Source organism: Sturnus vulgaris, chromosome 2, assembly GCF_052056855.1.
Source record: "Sturnus vulgaris isolate bStuVul1 chromosome 2, bStuVul1.hap1, whole genome shotgun sequence".
Taxonomy (NCBI): Eukaryota; Metazoa; Chordata; class Aves; order Passeriformes; family Sturnidae; genus Sturnus; species Sturnus vulgaris.
In genome coordinates this window covers 87,078,626-87,106,257 of record NC_142244.1, presented here as the reverse complement: position 1 = coordinate 87,106,257, position 27,632 = coordinate 87,078,626, and the positions used below count along the sequence as shown (strand labels likewise).

The following is a 27,632-nucleotide window of genomic DNA, read 5'->3' as shown; positions in this document are numbered from 1 at the left end:
TCAAGAAGATACATAGTCCTCTATTTCTTTTTTTTTTTTTTTAACTATATAATCCAACAATATAAATCATAAACAGGCCTGCCCAACATTTGTAAAACTACAGTCCAGTCTCCTGCCCATCCATTTAAGTAGGTAAATTCTAAGCAGTTTTGGTCAGTTAAGAACTCTGTTTAATGCTCCATTGCTTCTTGTTTTGAGGCCAGGACCAATGGAAGAAATTATGTTTAAAAAAGATTTTAGTCCATAAGTAAACCAAGAAAGATTTAAAAACTTAATTGTGGAAATAGCTTTACATTGAAATAAATAATTTTAAGGAAGAAGGATAGCTCAATTTAAAGTGTTCTTGTTCCAACTGTGTGAGGCCACCATGTGAGTCAAGACATGGAAGGAACAGCTTGCACCTCAGGATTCAGAAATCCAGACCAACAGCTTTCCAAGCAAAATACCTTGTCTTATTCCATGTTTGAGGAGTTTGTAAGCCCAGTCCAGGCTCCCTCTGGTCAGGAGATCACGCTGAAGGAAAAATATCTTGTAAATATAGAGGGAAAGAAATTCTCTCTTCCAAGTCATGTTCTTCTCCAGACTAAATTAACCTAAAAGCATGTCTCATTTGGTGATTTTGCCCCATTATTGTTCATGGTTCATTAATAAAATCATTAAACACTCTTGAAAATCTGCAAGACAGCTGAGAAGTGATGAGAAACTGGAAGCTCCGGTCAGGGGCCTGGGTCTGGTTGGACAAGGACACTAATATCCAAAGAACACTAATATCCAGGGAGAGGCAAGCAGGTCATGAAAGGAGAAGAATGAAAAAGAGAGGAGTTTGTGGAAGGCTGGATAACAAAACTTCATAGGAAATGAAGCTATGCAGTGTAGGAAAGTCTGGGACACAGGCAAGAAGGGAAAGAACAGGAAAGAGTGGGTTGGGAATAGGATGAGAAGCTAGGGAACTAGTGCTGGAGCCATTTGCACAAGCAGCGAGAAAGTTGGAGCTGTGAACAAGGAAAGGCTTTGGAGAGATGCAGAATATATTAAGCTTGGTGAAAAGATTACACTGCTGCTCAGAGCCTGGAAGGGAGTCAAGACTCTCAGAGCTCACCAATACCCCGCTGTCAACAACGCATTTATGAATACATGGCAAAATATCTGTTTTCTCAGTTTCTGGAATTGTGTCCTAAATGATCTTAGTAACAGTCACTGAGCTCAGGTATCAGTAGGGTTGCAGGATGATCTGCAAATAAAGTAAGGAGAGAAAATATTCAGGGGAACATTTTTTTTTCAGTCAGGAAGTGGAGAGATTCAATAGAGGCCATTGAATCTAGCAAAACATTGGATGAAAATCAAGACATGAAATGAACAAACAACCTCCTAAATGCAACAGCCACAAAGCTTTGACCATTCTGTTCTTTGCCATTCACTGTTATTGGGAAGGAACTGCTGAAAATGTAATATTCCCTGCTGGCAGGGCATCAAGCTTTGTGCAACTTGATAGGTTCCTGCAGGGAAAATCACAGCAATCTGCATTAAAAACATACTGCTCTGCACTGAAAGAATAGAACACAGGGAACAAAAAAGAAGGTTTTGGCTCTTAACATTGTAGTGTGCTGGTTTTAACATGAACCTGTGTAAAGATTACCCTTTCAAATCAAGGCCAGACCCTGATAAGGGAATAATAGTTTTCTTCAAGAAAAGAATTCCAAGGGAAAAGACGCATAATCGACAACTGAAGAGACACCATGTCAGATTTAGTTTTAGATTTATATTTACAGCTGTTTTTGCTCAAAGTTACCCAAGTCTTTTACTACATTAGAAATATTACAGATAGATTAGAAGCTGGGCAGATTGGAAGCTCCAAATCCTGGACTGCCTTACTGTTTGTAGTAAGGAATAATCTCTGCTCTCCTGGCCTCCAACTCACCATTTTTGTTTCCTAAAAATGTGGGTTATTATGGGTTTATATAGAAATACATTCAAGGATGGAGTAGACATATAATCATGAAGTAGGATTACTAGTTATTGCTGAAGTTCATTACTTTCAAGGTTGAGAGGGTGGGAGGGCAAGGACCAATATATATGTACCAAGGTTAACCAAATTATAATTTTACAATCTTGAACTTCTAACTTCATATAATGCTTCAGTCTTAATAGTTGTCTTTTAAGTTTATATATTTTCGCATCTATGGAATTATGTAAGAAATGTTTTTATTATATTGTCTACTACATTAAATTGCCTTGATTAAAGCCATTTAAAATTAGTAATTCATGGACAGTATCATAAAAGACATTACCAGAATAGAAATATATTTCTGTGTGCTCATGGGAACTAATTATGTTTGTCAATTCTGATGGAAACATGTATGTTATCTTGTAAGAGTATAAATTGCTCTCTGGTATTTAAATGACATTATTCATTGGTCCCATTGGCTTAATAAAAAACCTGTGTTTAATGATTATTTTAAAGAACAAATTGCTTTTTCTAACATTAAAATTCAATGCAGAGAAAACTTTTTAAGTGATAATTTCCAAAGTAATTCATAAGCAAAGACGGAGTGTGATAGAAGTTAAGAAAAGGTGTTTGATAGGTTGAGTTGAAGCAAAATTGCATCTCTCTCTTTGCTCAAAGTAGGAAAATAATCATAATAAAGAAATAATGAAACAGAATGATGACTGCCTGAGGGTAGGCAGCTCCAACTGAAATAAACCAGATAGAAGGTGATTCAAGGAGAAAATTACAAAGGAAGTGTTTAGAGGTTTCATAATTGAACTGTTTTGGAAATATTTTCAGAATAAGAAGGGATTTAGTTTGGGTTTTTTTCTTTATTGTGGTTATTTAAATGTGCTTTTTCAAAAATAGACAAAGCAATTATTTTATGTTAAAATTGGCAAAAAAAATAACAGCTTAAATTAAACCAGATTAAAAAATGTACAGGGGAATAAATTTCTTCTGTTTTCTAAGGTAATATTTCTGAAATTTCCGCAAATAAAGAGCTCTCCAAACAGTTGTATTTTTGGAAAAAAATTAAGTTCTCTCACAGATGATCCATGCATCCCCAAAATCTCTGGGAAGTGCTGACCAAATGCAGCTACACATAAAAAAATAATAAAAACTTCAGACAGTTCTCATAGGTGAACCTCCATTTTCAGTTTGGTATGTATCAATATTATGGTCCTTGCCCTAAAAAGACACTTAAATATTAATAGAAAAGCAACCTACTTGCATCACAAGTGCTCTCTCAGGCTCTTCCAGGCACTTCAGTTTTAACAGTGTCTCCTATTTATTTCATGACAGTTTAAGGACGTTACACTTGTCATTAGCGACTCACTAACATTTTATTTATGTACAAGGACTCAAAGTTTTCCATAACTGATTGGCAGTGCCAGAGAAACCTGATTTCAGGGGCTAAACTATGTAGGGGCTTAGAAAAGTAGCTTTTTACCCAAGTAGAGTTAAAAATAAAAAAAGAAGGGAAGGATATAAAAGGATAGGCCTGTTGGTTTGGTCCTGCTCCTTTTTTTTTTTTTTTCTCAAAATGCTGTTTATTGGAGCAAGTGTACACGGAAACTTTACTCCTTGTTTACAGGTCCTGCTTGAGAATCTATTTATACAGTTCCAACCTCTACCCCGGGGTCATCTAATGCCCTTCTTAAATATTTCATATGTTGCAAATCACTGAAATGTCAAGAACTAGTGTTCAGTAAGCAGGTGCTGTCTACACAGGTTCAGCCATAACACTTGGTAACTGCACCCTTCCCAGGGTGAAATTTAAAACTAGTCTTCCTCCTTGAAGGCTTCCCTCAGGTTGATGCATATGGAGCATCACGAATGCTAATTGTCTTGCTGAGAACTGTGAACAACTTGTACAAGTAACATACTTCATTCTCCAGTCTGGTGGTTTCTAAAATAGTGCTGTTGTTGAGGAGTGTCATGGTTCAGGAGAACCACGACCACCCCGCTCACTCCCCTCCCCTGTCCAGTGGGAGATACAAAAGGTAGAGGTTATGGGTTAAAATAAAAACAATTTACTGTGAGCAGCACTGAGATAAGAAAAAGGAGTAGTAACAGCAACAACATTAATAACAGAAATGTGCAAAAGAGAGTGATTTACATGCACAATGCTCACTGAGTTTGACACGATGCAGTGTAATTGCACCCCACTGCTCCTTCCCAACCAGAAAGGAACACCCATCTCCTTTGAAAGAAGAGAGAGTCCAGAACTCTCCTGTCCTGTCCTGCCTTTTCCTGTCCCATCCCTTCCTTGCCCTGTCCTCCCCCACCCCAGGAAATTACCTAAATCAGTAAGGAATAACCTCAGACACATCCACAGCTGTATCCCCTCAGGTACTGCAAAAATTAACTCTGTCCTGGTCAAAACTAGGACAGGGAGATATATGAAAAACTTCTTTATCTTCTTTCTCAAAGTAGACAGTTGCTCAGACAGCTCTTAGGCAAAGTATGTAGTTAAATGTGATGGCTGTTATGTGTGTGGTCAGGTTTCAAAGGTGTATTTTGTCATTTAAATGGGACTCTAACCTTTAAATTCCTGAGTTTACTTCTCACAGGTCTGAATCATATCTTCCCCAGCTAGTTACATTTTGTGCATTTGGTATTTTCTCCCCATGTTGCATTCAGATTCATCTGTGGAAGCAAAGCTCACGGCAGAGACTGCTTGCTGTGAAAAAAAATACAAATCAAAGGCTTAAATTAACACTGCAAATGAAATTTTTTGGCTGCCCCTCAGGTACCGCATCAAACACTTCATTTTTGCAGTCCTAAACCCTCCAAAAATTGAAACATTCCTATACTCTCTTCTTCTGAAGACATAATTTGAGTGAAATATGGAATCTAAGTCCTGTACTTTTTGCATTAGATGACCAGTACTAACAGATTATGTTTACATATTTAAGACTAGTGTTTCTAGGAGAAAACTCTCTAAAGTGTCTGTTGGTCAACCTGTGGAGTACAGAGAGTCATGGGGAGCCTGCATGCTGCAGATGCACAGTAGCAGTGGCCCCAAAGTGTTCCCACAAAGACTGGAAACCCATCAGTGTTAACAGGGCCCTCCTATAGCAGCAGTGTGAGCTGTGCCAGAGCATGCTGTGCTTAGAGCCTCCCTCCTGCTCATCCAATTGCCTGGTAAATACATGGCATAAGTGACTTAGAAATCTGTGCCTCACTGATTCACAACAGAGTGAAGAGCTTTTGAACGTGCTACCAAATATTTAAGCTGCCATCAACACAAATGTTTGGAGTCCATATCCAGTCGTTTAACGAAGGCAGGACATGGTTACAAGTCCCAGGCCTGCGAGGCACAGCAAGGAAGGCTGTTCATGCCGAAAACAAGCAGTACAACCAGAGATACACAACTATTATGAACTGCCACCAGCCTCCAGCTTCTCCATAGCCATTCCACCAGTGTAGATCTTCAAATTTTTAACTCAGTCCTTTCACATGGATGAACCAGACTTTGTGCTTTCAACCAAACATGCATGAAAATGTGATCTTTCCCAGACTCCCTGAGGTGAGCAGCTCTGGTGCAGGCATGTTCTGCAGTGGAGCAAGAGATCTTGGCATAGAGGGGGGATTTCCTGAGCCAAGGAAACCCCAGGGGATCCCTGAGACTGGCCAGGAGCTGGCAACTCACAGAAGAGTGGCTGATGAGGTGTGAGTGGGGCCAGGAGATTCGGCAGGGGCCACCCCAAAGGGTCTGCCTCATCTATCCCTGTGCTGGCCAGTGCCTCCACACACACAGAGCTGCTGGGGGACAGGCAGCAGTGTGGACCTCACTCTGTGGGTCGGGTCTGAACCATTCTCCTGGGACAGGGACAGGGACAGGCAGGCCTGTGTAACTTCAGGGAGGCTGAGAAGGAGTTAGGTAGCTGTTCCAAGGATAGTCTGCAGTGGACAGACAAGCAGCCAAAACCTCCCCAGCAGCACAAGTACAAGGGAGGGGATCAGTAATGCAGAAGAATGGAGGCTTGCTAGGGCAAGGAGCAGCAACAGGCACAGGTTAAAGTGCCTTTGGCAGAACCACTTCATGGCTCTGCAGACTGAAGAGGGAAGACCCATTACATTAGGAGAGGAAGAAGGATTTCAATGCTGTCAGAGGGGCTGATGAGAGGACTGGAGCATCTGTCCTGTGAAGACAGGATGAGAGAGCTGAGGTTGTTCAGCAGGAAGACAAGAAGCCACCAGGGAGATCTTATAGCATCTTCCAGTACCTAAAGGAGCTACAAGAGAATTGGAGAACTTTTTACAAAGAGATAGGGAGTGGCTTTAAATTTAAAGAGGGTAGGCTTAGATTAGATACAAGGAAGAAAGTCTTTACTGTGAGGATGTCAGCACTGGATCAGGTTGTCCAGAGAAGCTGTGGATGCCCTATCCCTGGAAGTGTTGAAGGCCATGTTGAATGGGGCTTTGTTCTATTGGAAGGTGCACCTGCCCATGGCAGGAGAGCTGGAACTAGATGGTTTTTAAGGTTTCTTCAAATCCAAGCTATTCTGTGATTCCATGATTTGGGAGAAAAGTGTCTTTAAACCATACACTCTATTCTTTGCTTTTGTCTGCTGTCTGGAACTTTAACCACCACAGCAGCACAGGCATTAAATAGTTAAAAAAATAAATTACATATTTAGCCATTTCCAAATTGTTCTCCTCTTACGAACAGTTAGTTCGAGTTTCTGAATTTTTCAACTTTGTAGTGCCACAGTCAGAGTTTATCTTATGTTCTCCTTTAATTTGCACTTATCTGATGTTCAGTCCTCTTCAATCAGGCCCGTGTGAATAAGCATCTAGTGGTGATTCATTCATTGAAGTACATCAGACCACTCCACTCCCTCCCAAAACTCATAATTTTAAGGTAATTGCATGAATTGAGTTGAGGAAAACTGGAACCTATGAAGTAAGCATCTAAGAAATTACCATGTGATTTTCAAAAAGTTAGCAGAGTTGAAAAAGAAATCCAAAGTTTGGTCTGGCTTTGCTACACAGAATACCTTTTGGTTTTGTTTGGCAAAAACGAATTAACTTCTGGCATCAATGGGTATTGATATCCTTCACTACAGTTACTCTATTCTACAACTGTGAATTGTGAATGAAATATCACCTTTGTGTTACTGAAACATTTACCAGGCTCATGCCTTTCTTAAGAAGTCCTTTTCAGGAGTCCTTTCTTCTCTCTGCAGTTCTTTGTGGTCACTTGTCCTTTTTCAAGTCATGCAGAGATGATGTAAAAAGATGTGGGCTCTTGCCCACGTGTGAAGAGACCTATTTAAAGGTTTAAAGGTGCTACTGAATGGTACTTAGGGAAAACAGTTCTATTTCTTCTTTTGCCACAGGGAGACCATTGGTGGTTTTTCTGACAGTATTTAATTTGACAGGATGCCCTTAAAAATCAGTTCATGTTATTCTGTAAGTTAAACATTTCCCACTGCAGAATATTGGATAAAGAGAATTAATTCATATACATGGCAATTCCCGGGAGACAGCAAGGGGAGGGATATCAAGAAATTTGGGCTGATTTTGTGACTTTAACAATTTTAAGTTAACATTATATTGGTGGGTTAAGGACAAGTTTATTTCCAGTTGAACTAAAATAAATGAAAATTCTGATGAAAGCAAGTGAAAGTCTGAGCACAGAGTTCAGAAATGAAAAATATTATTCATAAATAGAGATGAACAGATGAGAGGCAGCTGGATTTGGATGAGATTTTGGCTTTTTCATTCCTCACAAAGGAACTTAGAAGTACCAGGCAGAATGACTAGACAATCCAGGAGGACAGTACAAGAATGAAAAAATGGCTAGTAGACATGAGAAAAAGGGGACCGTTTTTAAAATCACAAAATTAATTTATTAATAGCATGTAGGAACAAAGGCACTAGAGAATGTGAAGGGAAAAAAACCCCATTACATTATGCCAGAGGTGCAAGCTGAGGAAATTAATAAAGGCAATACTCATGGCCTGATTATGAATATATATTTGAAAAGGTGATATCAAGGAAACTTGAAGACAAAAGAGCTATTGCATGGAATGCAAGAAAGAATGATAGTAATCCAGTTAGAAAGCCTTGAGTAGGCAAAGAAAGAGCTAAAATAACACTCAGAAGAAGCATTATTTTTCTTCAGCTGTCAAATGTCTTGGAAGTAAGTGACTGCATACTGCAAGATCAATATCTTTCTTTATTCTACCAGATAAGACAGCACACAGAATGCAAGCTTGCATCTGTTACAGATTCCCCAATACCTTTGTAGGAAAAAGCCCATATCTACCTATAATGTGAAGTGGGAAATACCATTGTCAAATGGCTTTAATCTGAAAGACTATGCTAGAAAGCCCATTCTGCAAATACTAGCATTCCTTGGAAACTCTTAACCTTTGCCTTTACTACTTCTTAACTAAAATGGCATTGTTTCCAGCATGCAGGAATTTGATGTGTGTTAGAGTATAAAAGAGAAATGAACTCTTGCTTTTCTTTTAATGCAAATAATCGATACTTGTGGAAAACAAAGACTGCAATGTAACAGGGATATGAAAGTCCTTGATTGCATCCAGAGGAGGGTGACAGAGCTGGTGACAGGGCTGGAAGGTGTGTCCTGTGACGAGCAGATGGGGACTTTGGGTTTGTCTAGTTTGGAGAAAAGGAGACGAAGGGGTGATTTAATTGCCCTCAGCAGCTTCCTAAGGAGAGGAAGTAGAGAGGGATGTGCTGAGCTCTGAGCTCTTTTTCCTGGTGTTTAGTGATAGGACACATGGGAAGGGTTTAAAGCTCAGGGGAGGCTCAGATTGCACATTAGCAAGCATTTCTTTACTGAGAGGGTGATAAAACATCGAACAGACTTCCTAAAGAGGTGTTTGGTGCCCCAAGCCTGTTAGTGTTTAATAGTTATTTGGAAAATAGCCTTAATAACAGGCTTTAACCTCTGGTCAGTCCTGAAGTGATTAGATTAGATGATTGTTGTAGATCCTTTCCAACCAAAACCTATTCTATTCTATTCTATTCTATTCTATTCTATTCTATTCTATTCTATTCTATTCTATTCTATTCTATTCTATTCTGACATTACCAGTCACTTGCCCAGCACAGTCTCTTAATTCTTTTTTTGTTTAAGATATCCTTTGGTTACTTGATAGTAATAGTTTAAAGAGCTGATGAAGCTTGAGGGCAAGTAGAGCATTTATTTATCCCCCATCCTACAGTTTGAGAAATCGAAATAAAATTACCAAAATATTTACTGTTTTTAAATCTTGGCATTGGTCTTGAGCAAATTTATGGAACAGATGACCCTGGAATTGATTCTTACAAATGTAGGGGGTAATATAATTATCATCAATAAACATTCATTAATAGAAAAAAGCTCCTGTCAAACTAGCTCAGTGTTGTCTTCTGAGCTTATACATTTCTGTTGATATAGCATGCATTTGTAAGACATCTCACATGATTCAGTATGACATTTTGATTAAGAAGCTACAATGATAAGAAAATCAGTGTCACATATCAGATTACCAAATTTTGACTACTTGGAAGGATCTATGACATAACTAGAAAAAATATTATTCGCCAGGACTTTCTTTTGAGATACTACATCTTTGGCTTGATGGTACTTAATACTTATTTTAATGACAGAGAAGCAATGATAGCATTGAGACTTGTTATGCTTGTAAGTGACACAAAGATTGAGGGAATGGTCAATAGTAGCTACAAGTCAGGGAGCTCTGCAGCCTGGATAAAGTGACAATATGCATTTCTATACTTCAGAATTTGTACTCAAGTTGGAAGCAGGTACTTAAGATTGAAGCCTAATGATTTTGCTTTTCCATAATTGGATATCTGCCATTCTGGGTGCTGCAGGTCTAAAGGCTATGTAATAGTTCTTGTGAATTACTAGTTATTTCAAAATATACTCCTTGTTTGAAAGTGTGGCCAAAGGACTAAGCACAAGCTTTGCACATGTGCTCAGAGAAGAATTATTTTCTAGAAGAAGGATGTTTATATTATCTGTATATGTTATATTAATACAGCTGCTATTAAATTAAAATCTAATTCTGATGGCTGCATTTCAAGAATTCTCTTGAAAAGTTGTGGAGTCCATGAAAGAGACAGAAGGTTTATCAGAGACTAGAAACAATTCCTCTTGTTAAGAGACCATAAGTGTTTATCTTGATGGATAAAGAGTAGCAGATTACTGTCTCTAAATGCCTACATGAGAAAAACAAAACTGGCTAAAAATGCATCAGCAGTCTAGCAAAGATATAAAAGGCTCAAGGCCTGAGTTGATGCTAGATGCCTGCAGACTAAGTCTCAGTCAAAAAACTCACTCAGTTAAAACAGACTTGCCTGTTCTTCCCAGTGAGAATAACTAGGCATTGAAAGAACTTCAAGGCTTGTAGTGAAACTCTACTGCTAGTATTTCTTAAAATAAAAATAGGATGCCTTTCTAAAAGATGTTCTACTTTATGAGTAACTTTGGGGTTTTCACTATTAAGAAAATGCAGCCAAATAATCACCATAATCTGTTTCAGAACACGGAATGACCAACAGGGAAGGGCTTCCAGCAGTGAGATACTGTTTAAAGCTATCCACAAGAGCATTTGTTAGGGACAGTTGAGGTGGAATAGGTGTCAGTATAGATAGAAAGAAACAGGCTGCTCCATTCTAAGATTATATAAAAGATGTCATAGCAATATAATACAGTTATCATGATTGTGGGTAAGGCCAAACTCATGAATATTCAACACAAATGGGCCTCATCCCACAAACAACAACACTTGGGAGTAATAATTTCAATACTAGAAATAAATAAGAAATGAATGGCATTGACAGATGTCAAGAAACTGGGGGTTCTCAGTGCTTTTTAAGAGCAAAGTGAAAGCGAGAGTCGTTAATGCTGTGTATCCTCAGATGTGCTACAGTATTTGATGCTCTGTGGAGTGTGAAAAAATATTCCATTCAAAAAGCATTGCACAGCTCATCAATAAACCCTCTCAGGGAAAGACTCCTACATAAAAGACATTTATTTTCACTCTGATCCTTCATCTACTTTCACATTGGCAGCTACAGTAATTTATTATTGTTTTTACTTCATCTGCTATTGTTCACTTCTATTCTTCAAACACAAAAGAGAACCTATATATGGAAAATAGCAAGACTTCTTAAGAATAGTGAGTAATGGATCATGCCATGCTGCACTGTACTTGTATATTGATTTTCTCTCAGATTGATACATTAATTCAAATAGAGATTATGTGTGTAACTTTTCTACTGATAAGGCAGAAATTGAACTGGACTGGTAATCATGGATCAAAGTCCACTTATGATATTATACATTTTTATTCCCATTATGTGCCTGGATGAAACTGCATTTTTTGAAGGATTTTGCAATATTACTTATACCTTACAACAGCCAAATTAAAATTCCTTTGTTTTCAGTGGTTCTATATTTCAAAGGATACATGAAATGATACTTCATGTTGCAAAATGAAAATGTCATTATGGTTAAAGTTAATAGGCCTGAACATCCCAAGAGCAATTCTGGTGCTCATAATACCTCATAGATGAATAACATGCTACAACTTCACATGGCTTAGTGGGAGGAGGGCTTTATATACAGTAGTTATGACTGAGAAGACAGAATAGCTGTATTTGGCAGGACAGGTTATATTATATATATAAACACTTAAGTATACAAATAAAAGAGTCTTGATCATGGCTCCAAATGCTAAAGTAGTAGTAATTTTTTTTTCAAGCCTTCTATTCTTTTAATTTATTCTGGAGGTCACGGAACTTGATTCATCTCCTGAGTACAATCAAAGTATCCCAGACACTTAACAGAAAATATGGGATATGGGGAGTGAAATGATTGCAGTAGAATCAAAAGTAACTGTCTTTGAAACTGTCAGTTTCAACTGTCAATGGCACATAAAGAATTTTTTTGAGCACAATAAATACTGACTAATAGGTTTCAAATTACTCTGGTACAAAATTAATTTAAGTCTTAAGAAATTTGGTCTTTTGCTTATTTAATTTCAGTTCTTCATGAAAAGTTCCAGTATATAAAATATGTATGCCAATGATTCTTGGGGAAAAAATGATCAACATAAAGAAGCTAGAACTTTGAACAAATCCAGTTATTTTCCAGATTCAATAATAAATGCCAAAATCAGAGGGTGTAATAACTATTTGTGCTGAAAATATAGTTATCAACTTTTAAAAGCAGGCTTTTAAAGTTCATTTAGCAAAACTGTCATTTTACAAAACTATTTTGAAAATGCTGCTTGCGTCAAAGAAAATGAAAGTTCAGCATCCAAGGAAGAACAAACAGAAAAATGCAAATTATTTTATGGGGATAAAAAAAATTTGATAGCCTCAAGTAAAAATATGTTTCTTGATATTATATTCTTGATATTACACAAGGCAATAAACCCAACATAATATCTTGTGGTTCTGCCAGGTTAGGAAGACATCTTGGTCTAACTTAACTTAAAAAATTATTTTGCCTTGAGACAACCTAAGATCTGGTCTTCATTTTTCGCATTATAATCTAACAATATTTGATTTTTATTATGCATGCTAATACACATGTGTATAATCATAATTGAACATGATTTCTACAGGCACAAACAGTGCTATTAGGGTTAGTTGGTGTCTTGAGGTTTTTTTTTCCACTGTGTAGTGATACAGTAATTTGTCTATGATAATGGGAAACTTTAACAAGGATTTGGCGTCATGGTATGAATGTATTTCTGAAAAATGTGCTTTTCAAATGTAAGAGCTGAAAGCCAAATCTGGGCTACACTGCTCTAGTTCATGCACACACAGACACATCCTGATAATGCCAAAGGCAATTATGAACTCAAAACCAGAGATCTTTGGGACACAGAAAGCTTTTTTGATCTGTTTCCTAAGATCCTTGCCTGTGACTAGACATCTAGTCACATTGCTACTATGGCAATACATGTAGAAATGACACCTCTGAAGCCCTGAATGCATTTTTTGTGAGGTTAAACATGCAGCTTAAGCAGAAATGCATTTATATAGCAGTGCCTGTTTTCACTCCAATAATACTTACCTGAGATAAGGTGTAAATATCTTTCTCTTCTGTACACACGCTCCCATCCAAGCACAAAATTCAGGTGTCACTGTGGAATACCTAAATGCCAAAGCAGCATAGGAGAATCTAAGACTAACCCTTAATTGACAGCATGACTGGTAATTTTGTTCTTTTTGTCTTGGAAGCCTTTGTTCTGGACTACTGTGGAGGAAAAATTGTTTCCACCAATGAAAACTTTGTTGACTGACCTATTTTGGAGGAGTCAGAATAAGCCTGCAAGAAGTCCCCAGCATTTCTTCATTATTTATAATGATGCTGAAGAAGATAAAGGCACTTTAATGATACTTTCATGACTCTCATTTGTCCTACATTTTTCTTCAAGAGAACTGCAAAATCCTGTTTTCACCCTTGTCTTTCTTGTCTTAATGGACAAAATGGCTCATTTTGGAGTCATAACCACCTATGAGTACATTAATCTCTTTTTTCTACCATTTTGTAGAATTTTTGATCTTCCAAAGTCAAAACTCGGTCCATACCTGGCTGCAGATAAAGTCATGTTAGGATGGGATACCAGCTCTGAAGACAGACCAGCTGATGAAGTACTAATTGTAGGCAGTGTAATTCAAGTAATCACAATCCATCTTTCTTTTTTTTTCTTAGTAGTTCTAGTAAGAGGATAGCTTGACCCTCCACAGGGCATATCTGTGAGGTACAGGGAGGAAGGCCTGGGATGTGGAAAGAACTAGCTCACATGACTGTTCCATTTGATTTTGAATCATAGTGATAGAATCACAGAATGGCTTGTTGCAAGAGACGTTAATCTTGTTCCAACCTCATTGCCGTGGCAGGGACACCTTGCACCAGACCAGGCTGATCAGATCTCCATCCAACCTGGCCTTGAACAGTGCCAGGGACTGACCACTGGGAAACCTGCTCCTTCCTCACCACCTTCACAGTAAAGATTTTTTCCTAATATCTGATCTAATAGTGCTGTCTTTCATTTTGAATCCATTCCCACTTATTCTGTCACTACATGCCCTTGAAAAGAGTCTCCATTTTTCTTGTAGGCTCACTTCAGCTTTTGGAAGGCTGCAATTAGGTGTTCTGAAGTCTTTTTTCCAGGCTGAATAATCCCCATTATCTAAATTAGGCAGGATTGGGTTTTGTAATACTGCCTGTGTTTCTGCCTGACCTTGAACTGAGATATTCTTTCCAGCCAGTGCAGAATCTGGAGCTATGTCTTGAACCTGAGACTTGCGCATTCCCAGTTGGCACCAGCACTGCTGCAATAGTTTCGCTTCCAATTCCACATGCATCTCTTCCAATAATCCTCTCTGGTGAACATTCTGTACATCCTGACTAGAAAACTTCCAACTTACTGAGAAAGAAGAGAAACCTAGCCCAGGACATAAAAAATGGAGCTTTGGGAAGCAAAGATCAGAAAAAAAAGTTCAGAGTAACATGAATAGTTAATGGCAAGATTAAATAAAGTCTTCTCTTGGCTTCCAAATGAAAAAATAAAAAATAAAAATGCACTGAAGTTTAGAAAGTTAGTTTGCATGCTCTTAAGTAAATTTGATTTATTAAGATAATGAGGAAGACGATTCAGTCTCTGTGGTCTTGCTGATCAACAAAGTAATACTTGTGGCACACAGTGTGACTCCTCATTTTAATGACTAGGGCTTTCTTCTGAAATCAAACTCCTGTAGTAACATGGATAAACTCTGCCACTCCTCATTATTCTGCAGTTCTAGTGTCAGACAATTGGCACATAACCTTCATTCACACAACCTGAATCTGCTCTCTGTATGCATTGTACCTTCATATTTCAGTCTTTGTAAAGTTAATAATTTTAATCTTTTTTCTAAGTTATAATGGAAGGATAAATGAAAATGTGATATAAGATAGTATAGTATAGTTTGAGTAAATAAATTACTTACAGTATATCACTTTATATTTTTAAAATGTATTTATTTTTAATAAAATAACCAGTTGCAATCTGCTCAAACATTTTACCTTCAAGGGAGCCATTCCTGTTGCAACATAGGCAAAATTCCAACAATTCAGGCCAACAGACACTTAGTCTTCAAAAGTCAAAAAAATTTGCTATAGTGTAATATTACTCATTAAAATCCACAGCAGTTATTACATGGGAAATCATTATTGTTCTAAACAATGTCCTACTTTCAAAGTAGAAACTTAGACTGGTATAATTCAATGGGTCACGGTCAGCAGTCATCTTGTTTCTTGGGAATTGTTGCTACACTATTTCGATTACTCCAGATTTGGTGCCTAAAGGTGCATGTTTTGCTCTCTTTATAGAAAACTGATCACGATCTACTTTGCCTCAAGATAATTTTCAGTATTTCAGTGAATTGATGGTTGATCATTCAGTTCAAAGTTAGTTTGCCTTCCTGGAAATATTATTTAAGTCGTTAAAAGGTAGAATTCCTCTCTGGGTTTAAAAATGAAGTTTCTTGGTATTAGTTATTCCAGTGGTCCTTTGCTAGGCAACCACTGTGTGATTACTTTCAAACCAAGTGCTCTGGTCTAATGACATGCATTAGGAAGGAGATTCTGCACTGCAGAACTTTGTCACACAATGAGCCCCAGCTCCCCTTCTAGCAGTGGCAGTAGCAGCAGGTGGAGCTCTGAAGGCTCCCAAAGGTACAAGGAGGCACTGAGCAGAGCTCCTGACAGTTTTTCCCTCTTCTGGGTTGCACATGACTGCAGGATTTACAGAATGAATTGTATCTCAGAAGAGAGTCTTTCAGAAGAGAGAAGGGTTTCTTTGCACAGATTATATTGTGTGTATAGCGAAAGCAATAAATGTACCATGGGCACTTTTCTTTAATGTGCATGCAGTGCTTTCAGATACATAGAGAATATTTACTTCTGGAAGGAATAAGAATAATATAATCAGCAACAGCAGCAGCAGCAGCAGCATGTAGTTTGGAGTAGTGCAATAAGGAAAGTAGCCACAGCACATACTCTCATATGTAATGTAATGAAATAATGTAATGAGAGAATCTGGTAATCTCAATAGAAGTTGACTTGGCCGAGGATAGAGCTGAAGTGGTAATTAAGCTGAACATTTTAATTTACCATAGCTATTAAAAAAATTCATTCAGTACATGTAGTACAGAAGCACACTTGCCTCTGAGAGTAGACGCAACACTGGTGGCTTTCAGCCGGGGCTCTGAATTTCAAGAATGGTGATTTCTCCCTCCCACAAACATTGTCAGCAGTATACATTGTCTCAGACCTACATCCTCTCTAAGCATGGTTTGAGTACTGTAGGAGAACCTGCAAATTCTCCTCTTACTTCCTCTTTGTGACACTAGTTGTAGTGAAGCAAATTGCTTGATATATTATTATTAGTCAGAGAGGTCCCATAAACACACAGCAGCAGAGAGGGCAGAGTACATGCGTCCTTATGCACAGCTGCTGCCTGTAAGACTGGTTCTGCCTTCTGCATTGTGAGAATATCTGTGGATCTCAGACAAGAAAATAGGTGAGTGGATAGATAAATGAATGGAGGATTTCATCTTCATTGGGTGTTTGTTACACATCTATGGGTCCTTGTTAGATATCTGGGAATCTGCAGCTTGTAAAATTTTATCAAATCAGAGTTCCTTTATTTAACGGGAGGGAAGGGAGGAAGGAAGGGAAGAAGGTGGGGAACTAAAGAACAAGCAGAGGAGTTGTGCATATCCTAAAGGATGAGGACATCGACTTTAACTGGAAAAAGGAGGAAAATAACTAAAATACCCTTTAAAAGATCAAGGTTATTATATTTAAATAAAATAACCTTAACATCCTCACAGGAGTAACCCAGTTTAGATCTCACCATGGAATCAAGAGATGTGGTTAACTCCTTGTATAATCTGCAAGTGTCTACGTTTTTGTTCACATCTCAGCCCCTCACTCTTGTTTCTTAATCACAGGAGAGAAATGGAAATGTTTTGAATACATTCACCTTCCAAAATGTGCCTCTAAAGCAGATAAGACAAACCATATACTGGAAGTACCAATTTCTTTTCATTAAGTGAAGAAAGGAGGCTACAGTGTGCAGGTCATCTATAGAATTTACCTTCTAGATTCTAAAATCACAAAAGAAATGAATCCTGCCTGAAAGACACTGAATAATTTAATGATTAATTGTGATGATGGACTCTCTACATCATTTAATGTGCCATAATTTTCTCCCACTCTCATATTTATCAGGTTTATTTTTGTCAAAGGCCTTGGAAGCAGATGCTCTTTTTTACTTTCCCAGTATCTTACAGTGCAGTACCTACTCCTAGTCCCAGTTGATGTGCTGGGTATCATGACCACGCTACTGAGAGCAGCAGTGACCTGTGTGGGTACTGGAATTGAGTGTATCATACATTGTTATACACAATGGAGGTGTGCAGATTGTGCTTGGCTATATACCATTCTCAGGCAGCTTATCCATTAACAGACAGTTCTACATACAGGAACTAAGTAAAGGCTTGACACATTTCCTATAGAGGCTTTGATTTCATTTTTCCCACATTCTTCTACCTCGACAGACAATGTTTGACTCATTTACATTTCTTCCATGCTTTTCAGTTTGTTCATGTCAGTAGAAGCACTGGTTTACACTCCACCTGAGTCTTTACATCCATTTCCATGAAATTTTCTTGGTTGCTGAGGTGTAAGTCTTTCTTCAGTGAGGCAAACCAGCCAAACAGTAAGCCAGCAGAACCTGTGGTTACTCACCCACATCAATTCCCTGGTGCCATTTCCTGCACAGAGAAAACTGCTGGAGATTAGTGGAATGACAATAACCCTTAGCCTGTAGAAAAACCCCCAAGGCTCACTATGTCATGATGTACTGCCATGCCTTCTAGTTGTAACCACAGTGAGCTCTGTAAGCACAGCTTCAGAAATGACCTTCCAATTTCTCAGGGTCACACAGTTTTCACTGGCACAATTCTTGTGGAAATGTATACTTTCATCTAACAGAGGCACTATGGAAATATTAACAGGCTTGTCAACCTCTTCCAAATATATCTATCTCAAACTGATGTACTTTGCATATAAGAACTTTTCCTTTTCACACATTCCCAAATTCCCACCATCAGATTTTTATTTACCTTTAACTTTCTAACTTACATCAATTAATTGATTTTACAGTGATTCCAGAGATGTTTTGGATGAAAGTTATTCTTACTGAATTAATTTCTTCTCTGTATAATATTTAGCTGTAGTAAAATTATCCACTGTATGAAATACATTTGTTTATATGCCCTCTGTTACTAGATGATTAAGCTTTAATTTGCCTCAACTAATAAACCCATTGTGCTTCTTCTTGGGTGAGTTGTATGTACATTCCTTGAGGGATTAATCTTTATATGTTTCAAATTTCTTCATTCTTCCAATCATTTACTGTAACATGATCGAGTTACTTAATTATTGCAAATGATGCCTTCTGCAAATATCATACTCTAGAAAGTTAAGGTTTGTAACAAGAAGCCATAAAATTTATTAGACCAAATCTGGTGCAGTGAGGCAAAACCACATAAAAATTCTCTGGGATATAAGCTCTCCTTTACATCTGAAATGGAAACAACCTACTTCAAGTGAAGTACAGAAATCAGTCCTAGTTCAGTTTTATTGCTGTTATTCACCATGACTGTCTGAGAAAGTTAACATCTATGAGGCTGAGAGCTGTTAGTAGGGCAGAGGTGATAAGGTCAGTAGCCTTTACTGAGGAGAGAGGGAGGGACAGATTATTATCCCCTGTGGAATCACAAGGGTTAGCAAAAGAGATACAGTGAAAAAACCCATGTGAGATAAACGAATCTTCTTCCTGATTTATTGAATGCCTGATTTTTACTGTACAGCAAAATAATAAACTTTGTGTTCAGACTGACCTTCTGAAAATACCACAAATGGCCACGATTGTTTTGAAATGCCAGCGTTGAGTTCTAGTGTCTATAAATTACTTCCTCTGTAAAGGCATATTCATGTGCATGTTACATTTGCCATAAAGACCCCTATTTTCAGATTTATATCTCAAAAGAAGATAACAGAAGCCACTCAAACCTGAAATTAGGGCATAGAAGACATAGCCTGCAGAACGAAGGATTTTGTGTGTAGTGGTTGCAGAATCTGGTGAATGACAGTACCTTCACATTTGTGGCCATGAAGATATCTGGAAATACCATGTCTGGAAATTGAAGATGCTTTTCAAAACTTTACTCATCCAGAATGATTGCTGAGAAGCTCTGCCTGTCAAATACATAATTTCCACAGAGACCTAAAACTTAAGGATATTAGAATGGCAAAGTTTGCTTAAATTTCACATAAGAATTACAGTGCAGATGCTGTTGAAACTCTAAAAATATTTCATATGCAGTGTTTTTATGAAAGTTAAAATACTAGTAGGTCAGTGAACAACTGTATCCCATTGCAATGTGAATTTCTTTTTTGTGCTATTCTTGCAGGTGATTATGTAGTCATGACTATATACTTCGACTTAAGTAGAAGAATGGGATACTTTACTATACAAACATACATTCCCTGTATATTAACAGTTGTTCTTTCCTGGGTATCCTTTTGGATCAAAAAAGATGCCACACCAGCAAGAACAGCACTAGGTAAGTTGTTAATAATTCCCTTTTCTGATGTCCTGCACTACTATCTGAAAAAGTCAACTTCCTTTCAAAGAGACCAATAGGTATACATTTTGGATTATTACTACTGCATCACACAGAACCAGATCTACTTATTACTGAGACCGCTGGGGTTTTTTTCTGTGACAGGGTAATTAAAAGTAAACTAATCTGACCCTTTGGATGCCACTGCCACCTATTTTGCATAAAACTCTTGAATTAATAGCTGTCTCCTTGTTCTCATCATGACATTTTAGTGACATTTTTGAAGAATTAATTAATTGCACTGCTGGTTTCCTTCCCTTCTGTAACTCTCCCCCACTGGGCATTATGTCTTATATATACAGAAAACTGTGGGATATAATAGTATTAACTCATGCAAAGTGTTTTAGCTTGCATGCTTGAAGTTAAGCTTCACACTGGGTATATTGATATTTTTCATAGATTGTGGAGATTTATGCTGGTCTAGATTTTCCAGAAACTCATTGTGTCACGACCAGCATGTGCATTTTTGGCAATGTGCCTTAGTATACACATAGAAAGGTTGACTTAGACTTAGAAACTTTTTCTAATATCTATAGGAAAACCTGCATGTTTTGAGATCATCAGGGGTATAGGGGTATGTAACAGCCAATTGTATGCAAACATCAGAACCAAAGGAAAAACATTCCTGAGTTCAGATTGTGGTTGCCAGATGTGCCAGTATGAACTGATTCAGAAAACCACCAGTCTCTAGGAAGAAAGGGGAGCCTCTGTCAAAGTTTGCATGTCTGTTTTCAACCATTCCCAGCTATTCATTGCATCCTCCTGCCAGAGTTTGTTACTATGTAGGTCCATTTCTCTGAGGTTGTGCCACAGTAAAAGAATATTCAGTCCTCATTCTCTCCATGTGAATGTTAAAGGGACAGTACACTGCAGATCCAGCAACAGGATGGACACAAAGACTCACACTTATTATGTTATCCAGGAAGACCTCCAGAACAGCCAAAAGGCCATACATAGGTGAGGACAGAGCAGCTTACAAGTGCCTGTTCCTGGCTGTGTAGACTTCCCTCTGACAGCCAGAAATCTGAGCACTAGGTCTTAAGTATACTTCTCTGCTGAATTCTTAAACTGAACTTTTCTTCCTAAATTGGGTGACTCAGGGAAGATAAAGACTGACTGTTCTCTACTTTTTTTTTTTAAAGGGAATCTGAAGCCCCATGCATGGGGAGAGTCACATAGCATCCAGCTGGGTTATCCTTCTTAATGCATAAGAGAAAAGAGAAAAAAGACATCTAACACTTTGCATTATTGATTTTCTGTAAGCATTTTTCATATCCTGCACCTAAGGGTGGTTCCCCACAGCTCATTTTTCCAAACAATTAGACACAGAAGTATGTTAGATCACTAATCACTAACTTGTGGCTTTCCATCTCACCCCTCAGCCAGCAGGAAGTTTAGAGAAAAAATATATTGAGATACTGAAGTCATGAATTTGGAGTAAGAATATAAAAATGAGTTGTTCCAAGGCTCTACTCTATGGACGTCATGACTCACTCCTGAAACTCCGACTGAGAATTTAATTTCATAGGCTAAAATATAACTTTTCTAAAACTAAAGTCAAGTATATAGGAGTCACTTCTTTTGTGCACAGAATCCTGTTGCTCCCAAACTGGAAATGGCCTGTTCACTCCTAGGATGCAATAAGCAGATGCTCCCATTTTGGTGTGGACCTGTGTGTATAATGCAACTTATAAATCGATCTGAGCAACAGCACACATCCATATCTAGACAGTGGCACATGGTAAGATTGTGAATAATGCAGCCAAAGGCAAACTGCTGAAATTGTTGTACTAATTGTCCTACTCGGAAAATATTAATTGAAATTAATTGTAGAGACTCTGTGCAATAAACCTTCTCCAAGTATAGCTGCATTAATGTAAAGGACTAGCACCAGGGAAATATTTTACTCTGTGAAATTAATGCATAATTTGCAAAGTTATTGGCAACTACTCACAGTTACATGAAGGACAGGTTTTATTCCTTTCTGAATAAATGGTAATTAACATATTTCCATGCTGGGGAAAAAAAAATTGGGTTTCAGACCATAAGTATTCTTTCAGCAATACTGTCCAGATACATTAAAACATTCTTTTAAAACTTATTTTAGTCCCCTTTTTGCATGCACTTTGAGGTAGCTTTGAAGCCTTCTCAGACTGGCAACAAGACTAACTCCAGGCCACCTGAAGAGTCAGTGGGAAAATGGAAGTAAAATTTGAGTGATGGATGAGAACTGTGGTTTTTGATCCTGAGTTATTCTGCTCTTCATTCAAAGAGAAAAAAAAGTCTCTCTGCAGTTTCTGCTTGTCTCTAGTAATCAAAATTCTCTCAAAATGTTCTAAGTCAAGAGACTTTTCTTCTTTCCCTGAAGAAAAGTTATGATCTGGAAAAGAATAGGTTATTTTCCTTGAAGATGAAGGGAATTAAGTTAAACTGAAGCTTTCATCCCGTTTCCCTGCACTTTTCAAAATGGGTATAATATGTAATAGGACCAGTCAGTTACTAGAGAGCAAGATCAAACTGCAGTTTAAAAAGATACAGTGGGTGTCAAGGCCAGAAATGTGTTGATGTAAAAAAAGATACAGATGATATTTAATAAAATATGAACATTTCTTTCCTTACCATTTAATCTTTACCTCATTCACTAGAAAACCAAGAAAGTACTCAAAACAGGTGCCAGACCAGAAAGATGGAGAATTAACTTTATGAACAAGTAATAGCATGCATGAAAGCAGCAGACATTTCCTTTAGTGTCCCACCAACATAACCTCAGGAAAATAAGAAAAAATTAGCCTCGCTTACCAAAGAGTTTATTACAGTGAAACTTCTGCCACCTCATTCTGCGTATGGTTGTCCAGTAAGCAGATTTCAAGCAGTAATAATTTTAAATAACTGTTCAGACCAATGATCAAAAAGTTAGAGTGTTTTCATGCATTATGTATATCTGCATAATTTGATCTTCAAGTCAGTCCTTTTTGTTATGTCAAATAACATCTTTGGTATGGGATTTACTGAGAGAATATAATGTCCAATATGGTATTTACACAGAGACTTGTAAGCTTACACTTACAATTTCTACCTGAAAATTTTGAAGTCAGGTTACCTCAGAGCTGTCCTTAGCTGATACTAAAATTCTGTTGAAATAGATAGTTCATGATCACTGTGAATTTCAATAACAGATGCAAAGCTCACTTTGCCATATGGGACTCCACAAAGTGAGAGACTTCACAATTTCATCTGGCAAGACATATGCATTCATAACCACTCAACAAACTGAATTTCCTTAGCATGAGAGATAAAATGAACTAAGGGTATGGAAACTAGATATTATATTTGGAAATAATGGTGCTGCATTTTATTCATACATACATCCATATATATATATATATTCCGATTTGTAAATGTACAGAAATACAAAACTATATCATCTGGTGCATCTTCTTTCTCTTTCCTCTCTGTAGGTATCCCCATAAATTCATTTTAACATTTTAAAACTTGTGCCTGTGTGCTAGATGTAAAATGTATACACTAGATAGAATTTTAATAATTTCAAACACTCAGTGCTTGTTTACAGTGTGAGCAGGAATCCAGTTGCAAGCATGATTTGAGCTGATGGTTCACATTGGGCTTAAGGCATGGATGTAGGATACAGGCTGAGTTGAGGACTTCCATACTTAAACTAATTATTTATTTTTAGCCTTTTAATAAAAAACTGTCCTATCACAGGATGAATGGGAAATAAAAACTTGCATTTGAGTCCAGGTCAACAGGATGCTGTATATTGTACTGGAAAAACTCTATAGCTTTTGAGGAATTTTAAAAGATAGTAAAATTCCTGAAGGCATGTACAGGTGGCTCTGAAAAGACACTTTTGTGTCAGAAATCTAAATGTGGATTTGGAAGTGTTAAAGAACTTTATTTTATATTGTAGGGTATGTCATAGTCTGCATGTGGTTCTTTTGAAATTAGTGACTCCCAAGGCCTGGGTCAAGGCCATACAGAAAGTGATTGACCTGTAATTAGTCAGGGTCAAATCAAAGCCTGTGACTTCACATCTTTTGCAGTTGGGCATCTCTGCAGTTGGCTACTGTGATGAAAGGATAAACACAGTCTTTGCAGCTTTTTTAAAGCATTAGCCAAGTACAGAACTGATGTTGAGGGGTCTGGAGAGATTGCTGGATCATGCCAACCCCATCTGCTTATACTGGAAAGTGGCTGAGATTTCAGGAAATGGAAATATTTTCCCAATAGTTTTTAGATGTCCAAGACACACACAAAGTCCACACTTTCCACTTCCTATCAGCATTGCTTTCATCTTGGTTATTGACTTGTGATTTTTTTCAGAAACTCTTGTTTGTTTGTTTCTGGGTAATGGATATAAAAGGAATTCAATGAATCATTATTATTCAAGGTTGAGACAGGCAATAATTTGCCTTCTGGCTTTTCCAGGGACTTTCTGTTATCTTGAATGGAGAAAGTTGCTCCATTGAGTTACTGTAGCTTCTATCAAACTTTATGAGTCAGTGATGGGCAATCCTTCATAAAGAGAAAGTAGATAAAAGTAATTCACAGATACTTCTTTCTCTCCAGAGTGCTTTTAGTGAGAAGTTATTTAACTATAAGGCATAATTTCAGTCATTCCTTGCCATTTCAAACACTGCACCATTGTGAAACATCATTTTAGCTATAAAAAAAAGAAAGATTACCTTATGGCTATGTTGTTTGCTGAGAAGATTCTCTCTTGAGACTTACTTGTGGGAAAGCTTTATTTTTTCTTCCCAAGCCAATAAGAAGTTGGGTTTTTTTCTATCAGAAGACATGCAGTTCACATAACTTGGGAATGAAAAGACTGTTATTCCTCAGGAAAGAAGAGAAATTGTATGGATTACTAGGAGTCAAATTACTGAGATGACACAGATTTCATTCTATCACTGGTTTTATTAAGTTGGATATTTCACACCAATCCCATTATATTCACTATTACTGAATCAATCTCAGAAGTGATGCTTTGTATGAATTAAATGGCTCTTTCTGTTAATGTTGCATCTGAAGTTTGTATGAGAGTCTTACTCTGACTGAGCAAGTAACATTGACTTCCCTTACTCAGAAAGAAAATGGCACTGGAGGACTCCCAAGGAAGCAGTGGTGTGAAGACATACTGTCAGAATTCATGGTCAGATCTTAGCAGAAATTTTTTCCTACCTCCACTTCTTTTTCTTTTTTTAAGCATAAGATGTTCCCTGAGAGCCCTACTACTGTGGAATAGAACATGTTTCCCTCATTGTTTACTACACTTCTTGGTTTTATTTTTCCGGGTTTAGTGTCTTTTCTGCTTCATACTTTTCTTCAAAAATTTCATCATTCTCTCCCTCACTGCCATCTTCAACCTAACTGGGATCAGAAAAAGGAAGAGATGAAGAAAAGCGTGTTGAGAGGCATGAGAATGTCACTTTCACAAAGATGAAAATAAACAACAGAGCAAATCTTTGTTTACAAAATAACTTCTCCCTACAGATGTTATTTTCCATTATTTCTTAATGAAATTAAATAATTGCTTGGGTACACTCTGGATTTCTGCTTTGTATGTTATTCTGAAAGATTCTTCAGTGATATTGCACACAATTAAATTAAGTTTCTCTCTGCAGGCATCACCACAGTATTGACCATGACAACTTTGAGTACCATTGCAAGAAAGTCATTGCCCCGTGTTTCCTACGTCACTGCCATGGATTTGTTTGTGACTGTATGCTTTCTATTTGTCTTTGCTGCTCTGATGGAGTATGCCACCCTCAACTACTACTCAAGTTGCAGGAAACCAAACTGTACTAAGAAGAAAAAGTCGGTAAGATGGGAGCATTTAAATTTCTTTTCATGTGCAGCTCAGAGAGCAGATGAAATCATTCAATGGTAGCCTGTAATCACATGGCACTTCACTCCTCCAAAAATTTCCCAATGGTGTGATCTGCGCTGAAAGCTGATGGAAAAGTCACCCACAGTAGCAGCAGGAGCAGTTACCTGCCTGCTGAGTGAGGTCTGCTCCCAGCAGAAGCAGCCTGCTCACCATGGAGCACCAGCCCTGCCTACGCATCTTTTGTCCTCCAATTACTGTGCCAATAGTCGGAAAAGTGTCCCACTGAAACGGATTGCATAACTTGTTATACAAATAAATGCACATCAATGTATATCCAAATGCATTGCTATTTCATGGCTTAACAGGTCTAGAAATATTTATGAGAAGAATTCCATTGTCTCTGCTGGGAACCAGCATTTAGTTTAAGCTCTGTGCACAAAGATGCCTGTTCCCAAGGACAAAAATGGAGGTCATGTAAAAAAGGGTTTAGGCATGGCTCAATTTTGGCCAAAAAGCAACTTCCAAGTGTAACACCTAGAAAAACAAAAGCTATCTATTTAGAATCAACTAAAACAATCATGCAGGGAGAATGCCTGGTTTACTTCATAACTGACTATGAGAATGAGAGGGAGCAGTTTAATAGAGAAAACAATTCTCAGTGTAAACATACAGAAGGGGGTTGACCACTCACAATCAGTGATAAATATTATGTGTTCAAGACCAGTAGTTGGAGATGTTGGATGCCGTTGTGTGTAATGGAGGAAATAAGGACATTTGAAATCAGAAATCAAAGCCAAATAGGAAAAATGTGAAGAGGGAAATTGAGGAGACAGAAGCCTAAATTTGGGGAATAATAGGTCATGATGTAAAAAGGGATTGAATGAAGAGCTATAGAAAATGATTGAATGGAGAACTAATGAAGGAAAAGCTGAAACAAATATAGGGTTAGAGAACGTCTAGAAAGCCATAGACTAAATCAACAACAACTCCACTAAACCTAAAATAGCTTCTTGCAAAAATGCATTGCTCACAAAAGGCAAAAGATTGTTACCAAAAGAAAAGTTTGAGATCAAAATGAACTTGCTAGTGATCAAACTAAAATTGCCATCCTATAGAAAAACTGAATTAAAAAGTCATGACTATCTTTGTTAGTAAGATGTAATTCCAGACATATGAATGACGATGTGAGAAAGCATGCAACATTGACAGGATTTTAAAGTTACACCAGAAAAAATGCTCACTGACCTATTGTTCGTTCAATAAATAAATGTAAAGATTTTAAGTCTATGAAAACAAGATGTGCATTGTGCTGAAGTTTCATGCCATTTTCAAATGTACAGAATATATAGAATACACTGTATGAAGTGTTTTATGCATTTAAGTACGTGGTCCAAGGAATACTATTGAATATAGATGCATGTGAAGCACTAAGTTTTCTTCTGAATAATTATTTTGTTATCTTTATTTAAGCTACCTGATGTAAGTTTTGGTCATGTAATGGTAAGTAAGTTACTTTATTCAGTGGGAGAATTGGGGGTGCAAATAGATGGTTGACGTTTACTTGCACTAATTCCTGAGAGAGCTGTATTGCTGTGTTATGCTTTACCCAAACATCACTAAAAATATTGGTTTGCTTTTTTATTAAAAGGTCAGCTTGTTTTCAGCTGTGGCAGAGAAACATAGCTGCCTCTTTCTATAAGGACTTATCAAGTGATATGGGAGGGAGGAGGGTTAAGTATAGAATATTATGTGTTATTTTTAACTCAGAAATTTTGTGTACCTACTTTATATAATACAGAAGTTTCTCACTACATTTTATGAGAAAGTAATAAGCACAACTTATGAAATAAACTTCTATGGAGTTTTAACTAAATTTCACAGAAAAAAAAGTTCATTTATGCATATGCAAACCTTTAGCAAGCTTTCAGGTGGATTTTCAAATAATTTAGGCACACAAGTTGAACACAAGTTCAACTCTATCTACAAATGGAATATAACAGCAATAAAGTTGGAACAGAGCACAAAATCATGTCTCTAAGTTGCATGAAA

The 27,632-nt window shown here is 37.4% G+C and overlaps 1 protein-coding gene across 1 annotated transcript in view; it reads left to right on the top strand.

Moving 5' to 3' along the window:
* GABRG3 (gamma-aminobutyric acid type A receptor subunit gamma3) overlaps positions 1-27,632 on the top strand; it is a 291,225-nt gene that overhangs the window by 252,241 nt on the left and 11,352 nt on the right. The window contains exons 7-9 of the mRNA XM_014892603.2: positions 19,523-19,675; positions 25,378-25,574; positions 27,054-27,083. Of these exons, the coding sequence (XP_014748089.1) occupies positions 19,523-19,675; positions 25,378-25,574; positions 27,054-27,083 (380 nt within the window). The remainder of the gene's footprint in view (positions 1-19,522; positions 19,676-25,377; positions 25,575-27,053; positions 27,084-27,632) is intronic.